Source organism: Orbicella faveolata, unplaced genomic scaffold (genome assembly GCF_042242905.1).
Source record: "Orbicella faveolata isolate gen_17 unplaced genomic scaffold, um_ofav_v1 contig_34, whole genome shotgun sequence".
NCBI classification, from domain to species: Eukaryota; Metazoa; Cnidaria; class Anthozoa; order Scleractinia; family Merulinidae; genus Orbicella; species Orbicella faveolata.
In genome coordinates this window covers 27,332,501-27,353,082 of record NW_028301563.1, presented here as the reverse complement: position 1 = coordinate 27,353,082, position 20,582 = coordinate 27,332,501, and the positions used below count along the sequence as shown (strand labels likewise).

Below are 20,582 nucleotides of genomic sequence, written 5' to 3'. Positions count from 1 at the left end.
TTTACAACAGTTTCAATTCAAACTGATGTTAATTTCAAATGACTTACAGTTGATAACATATACAGGCAAAAACTAACGATAGACAAATCCGACGTTTCAGAGTTACTAATTTGCATAAGTTAGACAAAGACCTTAGCGCGAACTGAGTCTGATTGTACATTTAAACACGGTCGTAATTGTTTAATGAGTAACATCTCTGAACTCTTAGTTAGTCTTGAAATCGCATATTTAATTAGTTTCCCTTGACAATGGCGCCAAGATGTCGCCGAAACGTCGGATTTGTCTATCGTTAGTTTTTGCCTGTATATGTTTATCTAAATCATTGTTGATTAGTTGATAACATGGACGGAAAAATGCAAAGCGCACCAAACATATTACAATCTAACCCAGGGAGCAACAGTATAGGTTAAAATATTGATACGCGATAACCGCGACATCATAAGAGACTAGTTATCGTTGTTATACTCCTTCAAACATTTTCGCTCGCACGCATTTGGTCTAAACGTATCACGTGACTGAATATGCCTAGCTAAAACTGAGGAATATCCCAGTGGTATTTCCCTATTTTGAAAGGATTCCGCGAGTTGCGAAAATCATTTGAAGGACAATAGCCTCATTTGACTTTTAAAATATGTGCAGATATTTGTGCTTGGACATTGTCTATTCCTCGAAGCTCGCAGTTTTCCTCGAGCTTCGTTCTTGGAACGAAACTTGGCTGTTCGCTTCTCAGAACACATAATCCCCGCGGACGAGTTATATCGGCCCAGCAAATTGCCTTGCAAAATAGAGGCTACCGTTTATTTATTAAAACAAGAATCATTGGATAGTGCGATTCATTCGCTTCGTTATCCTAGTATATGAGCAATTATACCATGCTATATAAACATGGTAAACGTACGTGTAACTTTTGGGGTCGCTTTTTCTTTCTTTTATTTATTTTTATTTACTTATTTATTTTTCTGTATTTTGGATGCGTTTTCAATGAAATAATTATTCTACTCGCGCTTGTTAAATACGAGAGGCTTATTAGCCTACTCGGCACTACGTAACTCGTTGGCTATTTATCATCTCATAATAAACTCGAGCTCGCGGAGTAATTGTTTACTATGATCTACGATATTTAATAATGAATTAGCAGTTGTCGTGCATACATTTATATGTATTAGCTTGTATTGGCTGATACCGTTTACCATCGAGCGAAACTCACTGGGTTTTCAAGTAGTTTCGGAAGGAAATAGATAACTTCAAGAAGATTTTAGGCGCCCATATATAAATTAATTCCATGCAGGAGTATCCACGTAGTTCAAGAATTAGCGCGAACGTCAGTCCTCTTGCGACTTTTTATACCGTGCTTAAGCATCACCAATCAATTTAAGATGGATTTTAAATAATCCTGTCAAGAGACACGCCTCAATTAAATTTCTCTTTTTCCTTGTTCGTTGATTTCGCCGTCTGTTACTTAAAATTTCAAACGTTTAAAAAAATGAACAGATAGAAAAAAAAGAACAATAACAACAAAAACAAATAAATTTAAAACAAAACAGGTACAGTACATAACATTGGGACCATTTTCTGATAACATATTTACTACTACAGAAACTTGCTCAACACGAAGCCGATTTCATTTCCATTCCAGGTTTACTGTGACATGACATAAGATGGCAAAGGATGGAGTCTTATCGCTCGATTCTCAAATAATGACAACAAGAACTGGATGAAAGACAGTGGTTACTGGTGGTATGACCAGCAAGTTGCCATGGGAGCAACATACAGTCCATTTATTAACGCTGACATGATCTCACCAGCCTTTTGGTTGGTCAGCGGCAAAGAGTTTAAGATCACGCGCAGTGATGACCCCAGTCACAATCCTTTGTTACAGACCACAGGTAACTGTTTGGCTGGACAAACATTCCGATCAAAAATCACAAGTTATGGCGACTTTAGAAATGGCAAAGTTTGGGCCAGTGACCCGAGTGCCTGCGAAGACGCACAGTTCAATATGGCGGTCAATACAAGTCAACAGACGGGTTTCAACAGGCTGAGTGCAGTGGAAACATCCAAAGCGCCAACAACATCGGCTTCTGGTGTGACTCACTTACTCGACTTTCTTCTGGTGATGGATCAGTGATGATGATCGGTGGAGGAGGAAGCTCTTGTTGGCGTGCTGATCACGGGATTGGAATAACAGAACGAGACTCTGCTTCTTTTGTTGATTATGGTTCGAGCGAAACTGAATATGACTTTGGTTATGATGCTAATACAAGTAACGCTCCATCCCAGTCCTACTCGTTAAATCTGTGGATCCGTTGAGTAGGACCACAAGCTTCATCTTCAAGCAAGTTACGTTTCAAGTTATTGCTGAACTCTAAATTTGTTTTTATAAGATAAATTTTCATACAAGTGCTCATCAACAACATTGCACAGGATTTGACAAAATTAATTCAGCTTAATTCATTTCGGTTTACATTTCTTTTTCATAAGAACGTCATCAGACATTAGGAATGAACAACGATTTTATCTAAAATAAATTTCTGACCATATTTTCGCTCTATACATTAAAATATTATCAATAACAGGGATACGGCAATTAAGTTTAATAACTAAGCTTGACTGGCAGGGGATTTTTAATTTCTTGGGATAAAAGAAATGCAAGCAACTCAATTAATTATAATAAAAAAAAATAATAACTTAAAAAAAGAACAAGACACAATTCACTTACGTTATTGAACAGCTTTATTTTCTCATTGTAAATATAAATATTGAAACATAATTAGTTAGTTAATATAGTTTGTTTTAGATGAGGTAACCGTTATAGTCTTGTTTAAATGAGACTGGAGGATAAATGAGCTGTTAAGTTTTCGAGTTAAACCACAGTCTAGTTATGTCTAATTGTAGGACAGGAGAGATGAAGGAAGAATTTGCAGTTTACAGTTTGGTTTAAGGAAGAACAAAAAATATATATATCTACCGTAAATCCTTGAGTAAGCGCCCGGGGCGCTTATTTCAAATTTAAGAGAAGACGGGGGGCGCTTTTTAGAGGGGGCGCTTAATCGAGGGGGAGGGGGGGGGGGCGCTTATTTAATTTTTTCCCAAATCGTACACCAACATGATCATTTTTTTAATACATCATCTGCACGCAAACAACAACATAAGGTGTTTATCGACGTAAACAGCTGATCCTAAAGTTTAAATCGCGGCACAATTAGAAATGGTGGTCACAAACTGAAACAACATACAAATCTAATATTACAAGACGAAAACTATACATCCTTTGCTGTCTCATTACTCGTCCACAAAATAGGGGGAGGGGAGGGGGGGCGCTTATTCGAGGCGGGGGGCGCTTATTTTAAATTTTGACCGATAGGAGGGGCGCTTATTCGAAGGGGCGCTTAATTGGGGGGGGGGGGGGGGAGGGGGCGCTAATTCGAGGATTTACGGTATGTTGTAGGACAAAAAAATAAATGGATAAATAAAGAAACAAAATCCATTACGTGCTTGGAGTTTCTGGTTTCATGGCATTATTTAAGGGTAATGCATAACTGACGCGGTTTCCGTGATTTTGGGTTTAAATGATAGTAAATTAATGATTGTTCAGTTCTGTTGTTGATTTCGTAGTGACAAATATTTTGATAAATTTTATATAAGACCTGTATCTTTGTGTGTGATATAATTAATGCTATCAACATCAATTCATTTATAAACACGAGAAAGACGAGAAAATTTATATTACAGCAACGCTTGTATAACTTAGACGTTAGAAGAAAGGAAATTTAGTCGGGAAATTAACGCGAACAGAGGACTGTAAAGTAAAAAACTGCTATTATTAAACATTGGTTAAAGTTATTTGCGTTGAAGTTATTTGGGTTATAATAACGAGAAGGGCAGCTCTGAAATTTCTGCCGCGTCACAATCATATAACCACGGCGTGCGCTATTAGTACAGTAGTTGCACTTGCGGTGAGGGACTGGGAGACCAAAACTAAAACCTGCGGAGGGGGGTGGGAAAGGCTACTTGGTCGCAAGCGAGCTTATGTCCTTTGTCCGCCACGTGGGAGCAACGAGAAAACTATATATAGCCTGGGAAAAAAAAAAAGAAGTTCCTTTGTAAGGCGACTCGTTCCATCGACTCTCTTCAAAGCAGTAAACAAGTGAATGCGCTTGCAGGATACAACAAAAGAGTTTTTGACTCCTGCTGTTTTTTAAGGTAGCTAGCTTTGTCGAACGACCCCGCGAATCTTGGTCATTAATCGGACGTGAGGGCTTGGTTCACTTATCTAAAGAACAATGTGTGGCCTGGGTGTCTCTTTCTGCTTGGGGTCCCCGCGAGCAGCTTGGACTTCGGACGAGCTAGATCAGAACAGTGATTAATAATCTGTGCACGAGGGTAAAAAGTGATTACTTCCGGTTCATTAACGTGAACTTTTTCGCACAGACAGTTACCGTAATTACTCCATTGCACGCCCCCTCCCCCCCCCCCCCCCCCCCTCGAATAAACGCCGTCCTGGAATAAACGCCACATCTTAGAGCAGAAATGTTAATAAACTCAAAAAACAAATGCGGTAATAATTAAGTTTGAGCAAGCCTAAAAAAGTATTTTCCTTGATTGTATTAATGTCTTAATATCAGTACATTCGAAGCTCTAAGGAATGTAATCAAAACACGAGAACAATATACGGTAGTTCAGCTTTACTTTCTTTCATTGATAACAATGTTTTTCAGTTTCAAGTGAGTATACCTCAATGCGCTTTCAATGCTCTTACCACACTATTGTTTTCAAGGAATAAATTGGATTTTAAATAAACGCCGCCCTCGAATAAACGCCGCACTCGAATCACGAAAAATTTTATAAACGCCGCGGCATTTAATCGAGTGAATACGGTATGACATTCACTTGGAACGCCTCATTTCATGTAGTTAGAAATGTCCACTTTTTATGTTAGTTACAAATGTACCCTGTCTACGCCTAATCGTAGCAGTGTTTCCCCGAGAGGGAAGACTCCATTGTGAAAAGGTCAGGGGTACTCGTCGGAAAATTTGAATTAAACCCTAAAGGAGACCAGTCTGGGCGTGGACGGGACTCGAGCTTTATTTGACTCCTAAAAGAGATCATTTAAAACAGAATAGGTTTGATTACCAGCCGCTGTTCGGGAAAGGAGCTCGCGCTGGTAGACCGGATTCGAGAGACCAGCGGAAATAAGCCTCAAACCGGAAATAACAGCGTTTCTTTTATTATTATTATTATTATTATTATTATTATTATTATTATTATTATTATTATTTCTTCGACTGCAACCTAAAATATACTTAAACAGCTAATAAAAGTGACGTTTCAACACCCTAAGTGAGACCAGAATCCTTGACATACTTGATTTATACCTCTAAGCGAGACGACGAGCACCTCCGATCTTTTCATATTGGACTCCCCACCCGGGCCGTTTTCCCTGTGTATATTTAGCGTTATTCTCTCTTTAGAAGCAGGCTTAATCTACCTTACTTTTTTTGTTTTTTGTTTTAGATTATCAAGCAACCTGTCTAAATTGTAACCGCTACAAAATGTACCTTAGCGGATTGAATAAGAAAGAGTTCAACCAGGTAATTATGGCTTATTTTTATTCGGGCGTAGGTTGAATGGCTAAATTAATACCAGGTCCTTTCGTGTTTACTAACACGGGACTGGTGTGAGCCCATTGCTATTCTCAGAGCTCTCACTCGACGTTCTTACAATGAGTAGCACTGGAAACGACACTGGTGGGATCCAGGCTTTCTCGTTTGGTCTTTTGGCGGGAACGGCTCTGACATGTCTGAAGCGTTTGGATTGACTGTAACACTTTAACTGAAGGTTAGCAGCCCCACCAAGGCAATGCATGAAAAATTTCATAAATTTATCAAGAAAAACAGAGCTATAAATTACATCAACGGTGGTCAAGAGAGGGAAAAAAAAGTATCGGTGGAGGTGACAGAACTTAGACACCACTCAAACTAAATAAACGATGCAAATTTTGTTTTTTTGTTGTTTTTCTTTTGTCTTCAAAAACGTTCCCCATGTCGAATGTTTTGGCACTCATGAACACATGCGCGGGCAGATTAATCGAGGGTTAAAAACCGGGCAAGTATCCTGCGAGGTCGATTGCAAAGACCGTTTTCAGCCCATTTATACCGTCGTATAACTGTAGCACTTTGTCGCGGAAAATCAAACGTTCTTTTGTGAACAAAATGAGCTATTTTGTTGAAGTTAAAATCAACTTGGTTAGTTTATTTGGACGCAAGAAAACGAATACATTTAGGATATTTAGTGATCTTCACCTAATCGACTACTTTAATTTCTCCGTTCTCCTAAATCCCGGGTGAAAGGTTTTTTTTATAACAATGAAATATCAGAGTTTCAAGTCGACATTTAACAAACATTTGATTTGCAGACTACGTATAGCACTTCTCCATTTTATGGCATGTACGTTTTCCAGGATACATCGAAATGTCTTAAGCTGGTTAACCAAGTCGTGTTCCACAAACTTCCCACTTCCTGCCCCTCAATCACTATTTAAATATGATCAGTTCTATATTGGCATAAACTCAGACTGTTTATCAAATAAAAAAAAGCACAAAGCTAAAAATTCGGCCATCACCCTAAGTGCCTCGCTTTAGAGAAAAAATAAAAATTATCCGGATGTGTATAAATTCGTCCTTGTTGGCAATAACGAATGCGTTTATGAGGGGGAAACACACTTTTGTCGAAAACAGGAGGGTGAGAATATGGCACGTGAAACACACAAAAACAAATGCAAATTTACAGTCAAGTATTTACTCTTACGAGTTTGTGACCCTTAAAAAAAACAGCGTCGACATTACTTGTACTATTAATTGTTAATGTATGAAATATTTTACCAGCTATAACTGAATTAACTGACGGAGACGGGCTACCGTCACTCAGTAGTCTTATTATGTTGACCCCTGCAAGATTTTCAGGAAACCCACATAGCACCTCTGAGAATAAAAATAACCATGTCCTTGCCAGGAAAAACACGATATTTATCATCCTTGGCACTTCGTGGTTAATGTTCTTGTTGAACGATGACAGATCAATAATATAACGGTTTCGCTTCACAGTTATGTATTGGCATATCCCGTATACAGGAACACGAAACTGCTGCTAAAAGGAAATCAAACGTTCAGTTTACAGGACAGTCGAGCTTGTTCAAACAACTGTTTGTTCTAGTAATTACAACCGATCATGGAACGAAGTAAAAAAATTTTAAAACTTTGAAGAACAAAGGTATAAAATACATGAATTAAAGCCATCATTTACGGGTTCAGGTTTTCAGGTACTTCTTAGCTTTCCTTTTCTTTACGTTTAATTCTTGTTCGCTGTTGATTTGGTGCGATGGCCCCGGAATATAATAAGCGATTAACAAGCTGACGCGTGGCATTAATTGCATTGTGTTCGTTTAAAATTTACCGCTCGTAATTGAATTAAAAAGAGAAAAGTGGAAGGAAGGGGGCGTGGGGGGAAGGCTTTCCCCCCACCTCACCCTCAATCAACCTCCGCCAGGGGTTTACAGTATGTAGTAAACGAAGAAGTCTCAGTGTTTTTTCAGAATGACCCTTACAAGATTCTCCCCCCTCGCCCACTGATAAACAAAACAAGTAATTTTACATTCATGTCGGGAGATATTCTTAGCACTCAGAGAAAGGTTAAAATTACTTCCAAACGATAACAGATCAATTGATAACGGTTTCGCTTTACAGTTATGCCTTGGTGTATCCCGTATACAGGAACACGAAACCGCTGCTAAAAGGAAATCAAACGTTCAGTTTACACGACAGTCCAGCTTGTTCAGACAACTGTTTGTTAATTAGAACCGATCATGGAACCAAACAAGAAAACTTCATCCAAATGTGGCGACGTTCTCCACAAAGGTTCTTCGTTTCTGTCCTTTATTTCGTTGTTGTTGATTGTTGCGCTGTTTTTGAGAATGGAATCGATCAACAGGAAAACAGAGATGAACGAACTGCGAATTTCGAAAATGGAAAGCCGCATCGAGATCAGATCACAGCAAACAACAGATCACAGAAACGAATTGTACACACCAGAGAGTAAGTGGACGACCCTTTTTTGATTGTCAGTTTTATTCATTTATACGTTACAGTACTGAGTCATTTAGATGAATCTTTACTGAATAAGGTCGGGGAGGTTGATTGTATGAAACAATCAACACTTAATGACTGGTCCCGAGGGGAACAGAGATTCTCGGGAAACAAAATTCACTGTTGCCCAAGGAACCAGTCAGTAAGTGATTTGTTGTATAGCGAAACAAATGGGTCAAACCGGTGAAAACAAATAATCACTTTACTTACAAATAACTTGCAACAGCGGTCAACATTTCGCGGGTAACAGTGAACTGTTTCCCGTTTGACGTCAAAGTCAGTCTCGCAATGTTGTCCGCTCATGGCGTTTGGCGCGAAACAGTTTTATTGTTTGATGTCATGTGGAAATGACCTAGCCAATGAATGGGTGCGATATAGCGGGAAAAAATGCCAGCTATATAACAATGCTATATAGTTCATTTAGACGCTTGAAATATTTCTGCCGCTTCTTCCTGGAAACGATTAATTCTTGTGTGAACTTTTTATCACAAATTACTAAGAGGATGAAAAACAAAGTATCTGGCTTATACAGTTAGAATACTCGTAACTCATTTTATTCTTCGTTGCGATGTGTTTTCAACAGAAGAGAGATTCCACTTTAATACACGTAACTGATTAAATTACGGGAAGTCTGCGTACTGAACTTAGCTTCAAAGATTAGACAAAACTAATCATCTTGTCACACTGATACCAAAATAGCGGAGTTCTGGTTAGTTATCACTCTGACATCTGTTTTTCTTTTCAGTTTAATAGTCTTAATACAGAGCGACTTTTAAAGACCTCTGAGCAAGTAGCGCTATATAGAGTTCCATTTATTTTTGCCTCGGTATAAGAAGGGAAATATTTGGCTCATTTGGCACACCTGAATGTCTGAAACGGACAACGTCAAACCCGCCAGCTTTCAGAGCCGACCGTGAATCAAATTACGGGAGGTCTGTTTACTAAACTTCAATGATCACACAAAACTGAAGTTGATCTTCTCGTATCATGGATTGTAAAATAACGGAAATTTGTTTTTCAATGTGACTTCTGTTTTCGTTATTTTATACATAACGACCTTAAAGTTCAAATTCTCTTAGTTAATCACGATATCGATGTAAGGAGTTCAATAGACCACTTCATGCTCTAAGGGGTGTTATGGGTAATCGGAGCAAGATCGCAAAGAAACAAAGCGGTAAAAGATACGTTTTTCTTCCTATTTCCTTTCGTCAGTTTTCGAGAAACTTTGACACTAAGTAGAGAAACTCCTTTTCTAAGTTTAGTTGCGTTCTTGAGTCGATTGAGCCAGCCGTTAGCCTACTTAGTATCAGAATATTGGAGATGTTATTTTTGTGGCTTGATCAAATTAATCGGTGGTAAAAGAAAAAAATTCCTACGCCCACAACAATCGCTCGGCTAAAAACACGCAGGCAAAGCCTTTAAAAGAGGCTTCTCCATCTACAGTATCTGTTTCGAGGTGAAATCAGAATGGAAATATAAAGAAAAACGTATGTTTTACAGCTTTGCTTCTTTGTAAGAAGTGAAGTATTTGACATACCGTCACGGTTTTCATACCTTATGTCTGAAATGAAACCAGTCAAACCAGCATGCGCGCACACGTCGGCTATTACCTTGAAACGAATTAAATAGCAGAGGTATGCCCACAGTCTACAGTAAAACTATGTCTATGTTAATTACCTGTTTTTTTAGATACCGAAAAGACAACAAACACCAGAGTTCGCCGCAGCTTGATCTCAGTCAGCAACAAATCTCTCAGCATAGAAGATGTCCGTAATGAAATCACCAAACAGTTCAATAAACTCAAACCAGCATCACTGTGTCAGCCATTGGAGAAAGTGTGCGTCCCAGGACCTCCCGGTCAGAAAGGAAGCAAAGGTTCTCGAGGAAGACGAGGAGTGCAAGGTGCCAAGGGTAAAAAGGGAAAGCAAGGCATCATGGGTTTGCCTGGTAGACACGGTCAGCAAGGCATTATAGGAAATCAAGGAGAAAAAGGACAAAAGGGTGAAAAAGGTAAATCACTGTAAAAGGTAATCATGAAATCGAAAAAGACACTTGCGATCGATTGAATGTTTGGTGATGATATGCCAGGGCACCTTTAGAATCATGCATAGGAATTGCTTATTCATCCGCATATCCTTCTATAATGCCTTCATTCGGTGTTCCGTTCGTTTGTTCGTTTCCTCGCTTTCACGTTCGTCGGTTCATTTGTTCACTCCTTCTTTCCTTTGCTGACCTTGGTACCTCTGTAGCTGATTGGTGGGATGGTTGGGTCGTTTGTTCCCTGGCCTCGCTCCTTCATCCGTTTGTTTGCCCTTCTGTCCATAAGTATCTCTATCTAACTGAATACCGGAATATGTACTCAGAAATAAGCCACAAATCAAGAGAAAACGGATAATATAACACACCTGGCCTGAACTATTCATTTGTCTGATCATCTTTACCCTCTGGTTTCAGCGGAAGTTTAGTTATTTGATAAAGTCATTATTCCTTTCCCTGCTTAGGAGTTAATTATTCAGGGATTTAGATTATTCTTCTCAACTGATTTCTAACATAGCCTTAGCGAAGCGCGCGTTCTGATTAGCTAATACGCTCGATCCATTTGCCCGTGGGTTGCACGCTGACGACAGTTTGTTTATTTGTACTTTTTCTCGACAATTTTTTTTATCGATGTTGACACTTTTTAAAACACAATTCCTATTTTTCTTCTCCTAAAATATGGAAAAATCGAATAATTCTTCAGGCGCTGTTGAAGATTACTCCTGCGAGCCACCGCATTTCGAGCTCAAGTTTTTTTGCCGTGCCTCCACCTAAGAGATTTGCTAATTTAAGCGAGCAGGAGTTGAATCAGCTGGTTGAACAAAGGCACTCGGCGCTCGGAGAGGGACCAAGAAAGTAACAAACTGGTCTGTATCAACCTTTTGAGGTTAACTAGACGCTTTGCTGCGTGTACCCAGGCAGTCGTTATACTGAGAAGCACTCGCTATATTGCAATTGAGTTAAATGTTCTGCATTTGAAGTTGTACGAAATTCAATCGAATCGATGTGCTTAAGCTCTTCTGCTTTTGGTTGCATTTCTTGTCATCGATTAATAGCTTATTACACGTTTGCAGGTCTTTAGGGCAAGAAAAGAGTCAAGGTCTTTATATCAGCCTATAAACGTTTCAGTGTATTTCCCTCAGCCTTTGTCGTTGTTACTTGCGTTTCTCAAGCAAGCGAGACATTTTGAATTTCCGAGTTATGGCGGTGCGTGACATAGACCTACGAACGCGTTTGTCGAAAAGCATATACTAATGTCGTGATTCTTAGCCCAATCAGCAGTTGAAGTACTAGGAAAAGAGCTTATGCTAAATGCTTGTTTGTTTGTATGTACATGCTTGTTTGTATGTAAATGCTTGTTTGTTCAGTAGAGATAATCAGTCGCCTAGATAGCCAAAGTAAGCTCCAGATGTTTACACTATTTTCCGGCCGCAATGTTGGCGTACCGCGGAGGTACTGGTCTCTGCAAATTTGTGCAAAATATTTCGACGAATATCTGAGCTTGGGAAAACGCGCAGACTTAAGAATTAGCGAAGTGTCATCTTTATTAATGTCCTATAACATCATAATTTCTTGATTTAATCTACTAAATCGTTGTCGAATGAATTTTTTATTGCGTCAGGATTGCGTGACAGTGCAAGCCAAGAATTGTTTTGCTGGGGTCAACATACATGTACATTAGTTTCTTTCAGCTTAAATGTACAATAATTCGCTACATGGGTTTCACTCTTGTAAAGACACATAACTCTGTTACAAGAAAATAACGAGACAATATCGTTTAGTTCGAGATTTTATCTTAATTATACTTTACGAAGTTTCTCAGAGCGTTTTACTTAGGTGTACTCGAACAGGTACATTCGTAAACAAATTCTCTAACCTTTCTGCTCTGGTTGCTCAGAAGTTCTTGAGTTCGCGCTGGGATTCTGCTTGGTTCACGATCATACGATGACGCTTTTGAAGATGCTTTTTATCAAGCGGAAGAGTTGATAGCCCCGGTTGATGGCTCCTTTGGTATAACATGATTCTTGATAAATTCACTCAAAATGTTCGCTCGTAAATTGATTTCTCGTAAGTCTTGCAGACCAACCCGTTGCGAAAACGCTTAAAAAGTCCTTTAGTGTTGGTCTACCGCGAACACTGTGCTCGTTTGTATGTGATTTCATCGCCCTAGAAATCAAGGAATCCGTGCTAACTTTTCACGACGGCAACTTATGTAAATTCCATGTGCTGTACGCATGCAGGGGTGACGCATGCGCGTTAGAGACCAGATGGCCATTTGTGACTAAACGAGGAAAACAAAAACAAAAACAAAAACAAAAACGGAGCCGAAATTTAAACCCAGGCCTCACTGCCTGGGTAATAATGCACGACGGGAATTTTAGAAAGAAATTTTCAGCTATTTGTCGACAATAAAATTCAGTACAAGGTTTTATTCTAAAACTTTTCTTGCGAGGAAAGCCATTGAAATGATTTCGGTGAGCAAGACTTGTACATGAAAGTTTTACCAAATTTCTGCTTTAAGTAGAGCCTCATACCAAGCTCATACGAGGTTCGAAAACGTTAAAGATAATACTTTAACCAAGCTTTAATAAAGGAAGTTTTATTAAATATTGATAGCCTGATGAATTATTTCAGTCGACGCGGGTTTCAGTCTTGCTCGATCGCAAATTGAACTCTTGAAAGAACAGCCTCTTGAAGGAACGACTGCATCGTGCACAAATATAAGCTTACATTTCTAACATTTTCCTTCAAGTCTCAGTTTTCTGTTCAGTTAAGCTTATTTTATTTGTTCAGTTAAGAATTTAGCCAATAACAAAGACCTTTTTTTTCTTAAAGTCGTTCAGATCATCTCTTCAAATTCAACCTTAAAGGCGCAACTTATCAATTTAAAACGGAGAAGAAGAGCATCTCAAATTAAACAGCTCAAAGCCGGGTGTTTTTTCGCCTTCTTTCCCACTCTCGCTTTTACAGCTGTAAGAAATGTCCGGTTCCATACTGTTCTTTTCTTTAATTTTGCCGCAGAGGCCGTGAAGGACAGAGAGCTCAACCACCAAAAGTTTGTCTTGAATTCTTCGGAAAACCGATCCAAATTTTACTAACTTTTGAGAAACGTTTTTACCGACAGCAAGTTTCGTTTGTTGTTAGCTTAATATTTAAGTTAACTGAGCAGTTTGAAGTTGTTTGTTTGTCTGAAATCGAGCAAACCACCGCGATCAACGAAAACTGTTGTTGTGTCGCTTTGTCAGATTTTGAATGAACATTTTCGCGCGGTTGATCTTGAATTTGACTTCATGTAAGAGGGGCGAGATTCAATAAAAAAAAATGTTTTTAAAAATTCTCAATGTTATAAATGAAATGGTAAGCGTGCAGCGTGCAACTATCGAGTTATGGATGCACTTGGCTAGTTTGCTTAACACTCAAGAAGCTAGAGTCGCACTCGGTTATCGCCCCGTGCGACTCTTACGCTTCTTTCGTGCTTAGCAACCTCCCACGTACATCCATAACTCGACAGTTGCACGCTGCACGCTTACCATTTCTTAATTGTTGACACAATTTATAATTAACAGGTGATGCTGGACCCAGAGGGTTCATGGGATTGAAGGGAGATCCTGGTGAATCCATTTCATCTCCAGAGGTTACTGTATCACCTGTTACTCAAACAGTCACTCAGAACCAGACTGCTACATTTAACTGCTCCGTTAGAGGGAGCCCAAAACCTAAGGTGACCTGGAGCAAAGTCAATGGTTCTCTTGTGGCAGGGAGCTTTGTCAGCGATAAAAATGGCGCCCTTAAAATAACCAAGTCAACATTCAGTGACTCAGGAGATTATATGTGTATAGCAGTGAACGTTTAGGAAGTGATGAGAGGACTGCTACACTTATTGTGGAAGGTAAAAAAAAAAAAAAAAAAACTTTCATAAGTTGTTTACTTTGTCGTTGTGGCTGTTTAATGTTAGTTTCATTAATTTATTTCACCAGGTTTAAACTTGACAATTGAATAACGACAGTTAATGAATTGAGTGATTTCAGTGCCTTTGTGCATGCGTTTAAACTTCTTTCAACTAAAGTTGATTTTATTTATATTACTTGTATTATATGGCTGTGTCTCACAAGTACTGCGAACTACCAAATTCACGAATTTGATTGATTAAAATCGATATTTACCGCGGTCAGGATTTTCCCATCTAGACCAGTTACATTTTGCGGTGAAAAGGACTGTTTTCTCCTAAATACAAAAATATTGACTATGTTCTTCTAAAATAACAAAAAAAATATTGACTACATGGAAGAGCAAAAAAAGTAAAGAGGACGAGACACCTTGGCAGATTAATGTTCAGCTCATTGCCGTTCGCAAACAAAAATGTCAACTGGTGCAAACCAGTTACATTAAACGAATTAATTTTTTCTTGTTTACAGATAATAAACGTCTACTTAATCGAGTTTAGTTGGTCTGTATGGGAAATTCTTGACCCTCGGTCGTGTGTGCAGACCTCACGGCGTCTGGTCTCTACTCGCTATCTTGGTCAAGATTCTCCCATACAGACTTCTTGCTCGATTAATAAGAGCTAAATATTGAACCCTACCAAAGCTCGAAACATATAGCAAAATGAAAATAATTAAGCATACTGACACAGTATAAACAGATGTGACGTTGGACGAATCCAGCCTGCTGCACCTTTGGAAATCGAAAAAAAAAAAAAAAAATGTACGGTTAAGTGATCTGAAACTTGACCGGCTTCCAGTACCAGTATGAATACAAAGGCCCTCCGGAACTACTTGAAGCAGTGCCTGCCGGAGATCTGCGAAAAAATATAAATATGCACCTCTCTAGAATAAGCGCCGCGCCTGAGACGTACATAACGATTATTGGAAAAAAAACATTGATTAGATGAGGATTACGTCCTTTTAAAGGTACTCGACTCCTAGCTGTGAAAAACAAAACAAAACAAAACAAAACAAAACAAAACAAAACAAAACAAACAAACAAAAAGGCAAACAAACAAACAAACAAAAAAGAGAGCAAAATTGATCGTGTTTTAGCTTGGTCGAGTTGTTGTTGTCGTTGATATCGTGTTATTTTCTTTTAGCTTTTTTTTTTAAAAAGTTTTTAAGAGTCCTTTAATTATAAGATTTAATCGTGTTAAATGTCAATTTATTACAGGTATGATTGTATCCCTTTTTCTCTCAACAGTTGGTCCCAAGCTGATCAAAGTACCAGATCGCTTTCTCTTAATCGACGAAGGGACTACAGCAACAGTAACTTGTGAAGCCTTCAGTTACCCACCGTCAGTAATCAAGTGGGCACGTGCGTTTGCGGCTTTGCCAAAAGGGAGAACCTCTGTTAGAAATGGAACATTAAGCATTGAAAACTTCGCCGAGGAAGACTCTGGGGCAAACGTTTGTACTGCTAGAAACAAACTTGGTTCAGTTACAGCTGTCACAACTTTGGGGTTTCAAAAAAAGCGTGGTAATTTTAAGAGTAATACTATCTCGTATTGTTCTTCACTAATGATATTCCACGTTAATTTCCTCCTAAGCTCTTCAAACATTGTGACAAATTCAGAGCCATTGATCGAGAGACATGACCGTCATCTCTGTCAGTTGTGTTGTAAAAATAACGCCTTAAAACATAATCAGGCTCTTCAGTCGAACCCTTGATTTATTGCAATACCGATGCCGCGCTCTGCCAACTAAGCTATTAAGCCAACTGATCATGATATCTGTTAGTAGCACATCCTCAGATGAAATTGTTCAAGAGTGAAATTTTCAGTCTGCATGCTTCATTTTTGTAGCTGCCTAGGTTAGGTACAAAATTGCGGTGACGTTTCTTGTCTTTAAATACCACATTTCGTATTTCAAAATTATCTTTTACATGTTTACTTGCATTGTGACAAATGGAAGCAACGCATATCATGATAGGACGAACGGTAGCAGAGTTATTCCCCCGTATATCCCCTCAGTCTACTAAGGTAATCCGTTATCCGTCTTTTTATATCAATCCTACGTGGTTTAGTAAACCTCAGGATGGTATAGAAGTAGCCAATCCAGTGACGCGGATTTTCCTCCAGTGGACAACCTAGGCTCCTTTTCACGTATTTTTATCCTCTACAAAAACACCCACCCAACGTATTTTAAAGCATTATCCCATCTTTCAGGGAGAACCGGGTACCATGTCTAAAATTAACTTAAGAGAGATATCCCAAAGAAAAACGACTATATGGGGGACTAACTCTCTTAAGTCCCGGCTAAATGATCGCAACATTTCAGCGCAACATGTCTAAACATTGTTGGGAGCAACATGTTGCGCTCGTTTAGTCGCCCTGTTGCAACGAGTTGCGACATGTTTGGTGTTGCAAATCGAACTAATGCGCATGCCCTAGAGTAGCATAATTACACGAACCTGGCCAAACGAGTACAACATCATGCCACATCCACAAATGTTGCATAAAAAATTTGACCATCTCTAAACTTTAGCCAACAACACCCGACTTGTTGCAACACGTTGCAACAGGGTGGCCACAGTTGCGATATGTTATCGGGGCTACCCTTGATTTTTAATTTACAAGCGATAAAAATACAAGCGATAAATTATACGTTATAAAATAAAAAGAAGAAAAGAAGCGGAAAAGGGACTATTTGTTTGTCTTGCCAAAAACCAGAATTTATAGCGCAGTGGATGATGCTTACTAACTAATTAACTAACTACTGAACTTATTTCCGAAATGACAGATTCTTGTGCAGCAGTCCTTGCCAAGCATTCAAAAGGAGTACCTGGAATTTATGAACTTGAAATAAAGCATTCCAAATTTCAGGTAAGATATTAAAAAAATAAACGAAAAATGAATGTATGAATGGCTCATTGATAACTCAATCCTAAGGTAATTTTTTAAATTAGTATTTTAAGGACGTTTTAAATTCTTACTACAGTCAGATAATGAGTTACTTGTCACAGAAACGCCAAAAAGAAGAAAAAAAACATGGGGGTCACCAACTTCGTTTCAGAGATAAAGCGTGTAGAAAACTACCCTGATTTTAAAAAAAATTGGCGCACGTAATTCAGCATGGTCTACAGGGGTTTATAGTTAAAAAGTCGACGGTGAGTAAACGGAGGCAAACGATCTTAGTCATGTTTTGTAGGATTGGGTCTGTTGCGTAAATAAGTCCAATGTTACCAACATTTTCACAAAACTTAACCCTTCAAGAGAAATTTGAAACCGTCGCACAGACAAACAAAGAGCTAAAAAGAACGGAATTCGATGGTGCATTTGCAAAATTCTTCATTTTTTCGCTAAACGTAGAAAATCGGTAGAGAAAATGATCCATCATGAGAAAAGAAGGGGTCACCGAACGTTTAAGATCGTTAAATCCAGGACAAGCTTTAGCAATGGCCATCTACCCTATCATTGTTTATTTTAGTACTTAGCGCCCGCGTTCATGCATGACGTGGCGTGTTAATTTGCGCGCGCAGTAAGGTTGCCCAAAAACAATTAGCCCAAACGTCCTTAAACTACCAGTTTCAACAAACACCATTGGAAGATTACATATCACGCTATTTATGTCTTTGAACGTACTTTCAAAGTAACCTAAACAGAACCAAAATTACGTTGTATCACTTTGAAAATAATAATAACAATATTAATAACAATAACAACGACAACAACAACAACAAAAATAAAAACAACAACAATAACAATAACAACAACATTAACAATAACGATAACGATAACGATAATGATAACAATAACAATGACTGATTTTGATCTATTCCCTCCCCTTCCAGGTGTATTGTGACATAGATAAACAAAAAGGCTGGACACTAGTCGCCCGATTCTCAAACGCAGACAGTGAAAACTGGATGCATGACGATGGACTCTGGTGGTATGACCAACAAGTTGCCGTTGGAACAACAACAGATCCATCCATTAACTCTGACATGATCTCGCCCGCCTTTTGGTTGATCAGCGGCAGAGAGTTTAAAATCACGCGCAGTGATGACCCCAGTCACACTCCTTTGTTACAGACCACAGGTAACTGTTTGGCTGGACAAACATTCCGATCAAAAATCGCAAGTTATGGCGACTTTAGAAATGGCAAAGTTTGGGCCAGTGACCAGTGCCTGGGAAGCTGCACGGTTCAATATGGCGGTCAGTACAAGTCAACAGACGGGTTTCAACAGGCTGAGTGCAATGGAAACATCCAAAGCGCCAACAAGATCGGTTTCTGGTGTGACTCAGACGCTAGAATTGGATATGGTGACGGATCAGTGATGATGATTGGTGGAGGAGGAAGTTCTTGTGACCGTGCTGATCACGGGATTGGAATAAGCGAAGCAGATGAAGCTAGCTTTTATTATTCAACGGAATATGACTTTGGTTATGGTACAGGTTCATCGTCTCAGTCCTACTCTTTGAATGTGTGGATTCGTTAAGTAGCCGTGATTAGAAATAAGGTACATCAAAAGTTTATATTACGACCGTATATCTATTGTAATGGATCTTGTTGAAGAACCACTACAGAGAGGGACAGCGCAACAAAGCAGCATTTTACCCCCATGATAGATAAATAATAATTTTTTTTTTTTTTAGAGCAATTGGTCGACCATCCTGTGTGGCACACGTGTGTGTTACTGCCAAAACTTCCCGAGTACTGAGAAATGAAAACAAAGGCGGCTAAAATTGCTCTCGTTAGTTAAGCTGATATTCAATTTCTTTGTGCAGTTGTCATTCCAAATTTCACCCCAGTTCTCGTTGAAAGCATTTTTGACTGTGACTCAGAAAGCGAGGATGATATGCACTGACCGTTTTTTGGACAAATCTAGTTTCATTATAACTGGCTAAACTTAATTCCTGTCGTCCTCTGTCAGGAAGGATTTCATTTAGCAGGAAGCTCAACTTAAATTTCTTAAAACAAATTCCTTAAATACTAATTGTCTACGGAGAGCAGGAAAACAGTTAAGAAACGGAATAACACGCCTTATAATTATATCGAGAGCATACCACTGGAGGCAAAATCCTCGAAAAAGTAAACTTTGAAGCTGTTCAGTGCTTCCATTTTTCTAAAACGGCCATACACAGTCTTTTTAGAATTGTATAACGAACTTTATTGTGATCAAAGTTAATCCGTGTTTCGTGATACGAAGGAAGAAATTAAAGGTAAAATTTTGTTAAAGATTGCTTCAAACTGAGAATAAATTTATTCTTACGGCCTTCAAACTAATAGCCATAAAAACGTTTAATACAAAATCCGAAGGATTTCCTTTAACCTCCTTTCATCTCGCATGCATTCTTGGCCAAGAAGGAAAGTCGCTTTCAATTATGAACTGTTGATTAAACTATATACTATGAAGGATTTGAAAAATACAGCGGCAACTCAGCAGGGATGGTGTAGGTCGTCTCAAAAAACCCCTTTTGTTCACGCCCAGAAAAATCCGATATTTTATGTCGCTTGTGATTTAACTAGACCTAGTGCTCTATTGGGGGAGTTTCTATCATCTGGGATATAGATATCGCTGAATGTACTCCACCTTCTCTTTTGCGTAGCATTCCCAGCGAGTAGACTGCAAAACAGTCGTATTTTTTTCCGTACGCAAGCGACGGTCAATATTCGGACGAAAGGTCTGGAGCGAGTGTAAAAACGGCGAGGGAGAATAGGGAGAGACGCCCTACGGGCGTGTGAGGCTCGCGCGCTTCAGACGCGAGGATCGCGCTTACGGCGCTTCGCGCCTTCCGAAATCGTCCGAAAACGACTGTTTTGCAGTCTACAAGCGAGTGAAGGGAATTTTACCTACCTACACCCCCCAATTATCGATTTACCACATCAGCTGGCGGTTTCTCCCTCGCTTTGCTGGACTAATAGGTTGGTGTGTTTGTAATTTAAGCTTTCTAAGCTTGCTACCAAAATAAACTTGCATACCTTTTGCCAATGTGTCCCACTTAGGAGTGTTGAACGTGATTGCCCAGCAAGCAGAATTCAGCCAAAGCAGCATGAATTATGTATGTGTGTTGCACTTAAGTATGAGGAAATGGATGCCTAAAGGGAATTCAATTTGCCAAAATAAAGTGAACTATTGTTAATGAATATCACCTAAAATGAATGAACAATGAAAAAGTCCCAATATTGAAGTAATAATGAATAAGTGAGATCCAAAGTTTCCTTTTACACACCCCATCCAGAGGTGATTGAGAACCGGTCGGACATGCACTGATGAAAATATCGGACGAATTTCCCGCCCAGTACAATACCCATTTAGTCTACCGTGTCACGGAAAGGCTCATATTCTTTCGAATTCCTCATACATGTATAATTAGATAATTTATAGCTGAAAAAGACCGACAGCAATTTAATTTATAGAACTTCCCGACAATTTGTGACTCGCCTTTCTTCTCTGTTGTTAAACTGAACCGCG

General features: G+C 39.0%; 1 protein-coding gene and 2 pseudogenes across 2 annotated transcripts; all 3 read left to right on the top strand.

Annotated features, from left to right (window-relative positions):
• Nucleotides 1-1,635: 1,635 nt before the first annotated feature.
• Nucleotides 1,636-3,018, top strand: LOC149105562 (uncharacterized; annotated as a pseudogene).
• A 4,843-nt stretch (nt 3,019-7,861) lies between these two features.
• LOC149105561 (uncharacterized) lies at nt 7,862-15,977 on the top strand (annotated as a pseudogene).
• A 773-nt stretch (nt 15,978-16,750) lies between these two features.
• On the top strand, nt 16,751-19,345 carry LOC110055427 (uncharacterized). Of its 2 annotated transcripts, XM_089270706.1 has the most exons (3): nt 16,751-16,989; nt 17,958-18,626; nt 18,763-19,345. In XM_089270706.1, exons 1-2 carry the CDS (start codon nt 16,900-16,902, stop codon nt 18,603-18,605), a joined length of 738 nt encoding a protein of 245 aa, XP_089126832.1. In that variant the 5' UTR covers nt 16,751-16,899; the 3' UTR covers nt 18,606-18,626; nt 18,763-19,345. The 2 variants fall into 2 exon arrangements, with proteins under 2 accessions (XP_089126832.1, XP_089126831.1); XM_089270705.1 differs by having other exon boundaries at nt 17,958-19,345.
• Nucleotides 19,346-20,582: the final 1,237 nt, after the last annotated feature.

Bases quoted from the DNA above. Each gene is read 5' to 3' on its own strand.
- LOC110055427 (XM_089270706.1), top strand. From the start codon at position 16,900: ATGACAGATTCTTGTGCAGCAGTCCTTGCCAAGCATTCAAAAGGAGTA. The intron at 16,990-17,957 runs GTAAGATATTAA...CTCCCCTTCCAG, and splicing joins TAAAGCATTCCAAATTTCAG to GTGTATTGTGACATAGATAA.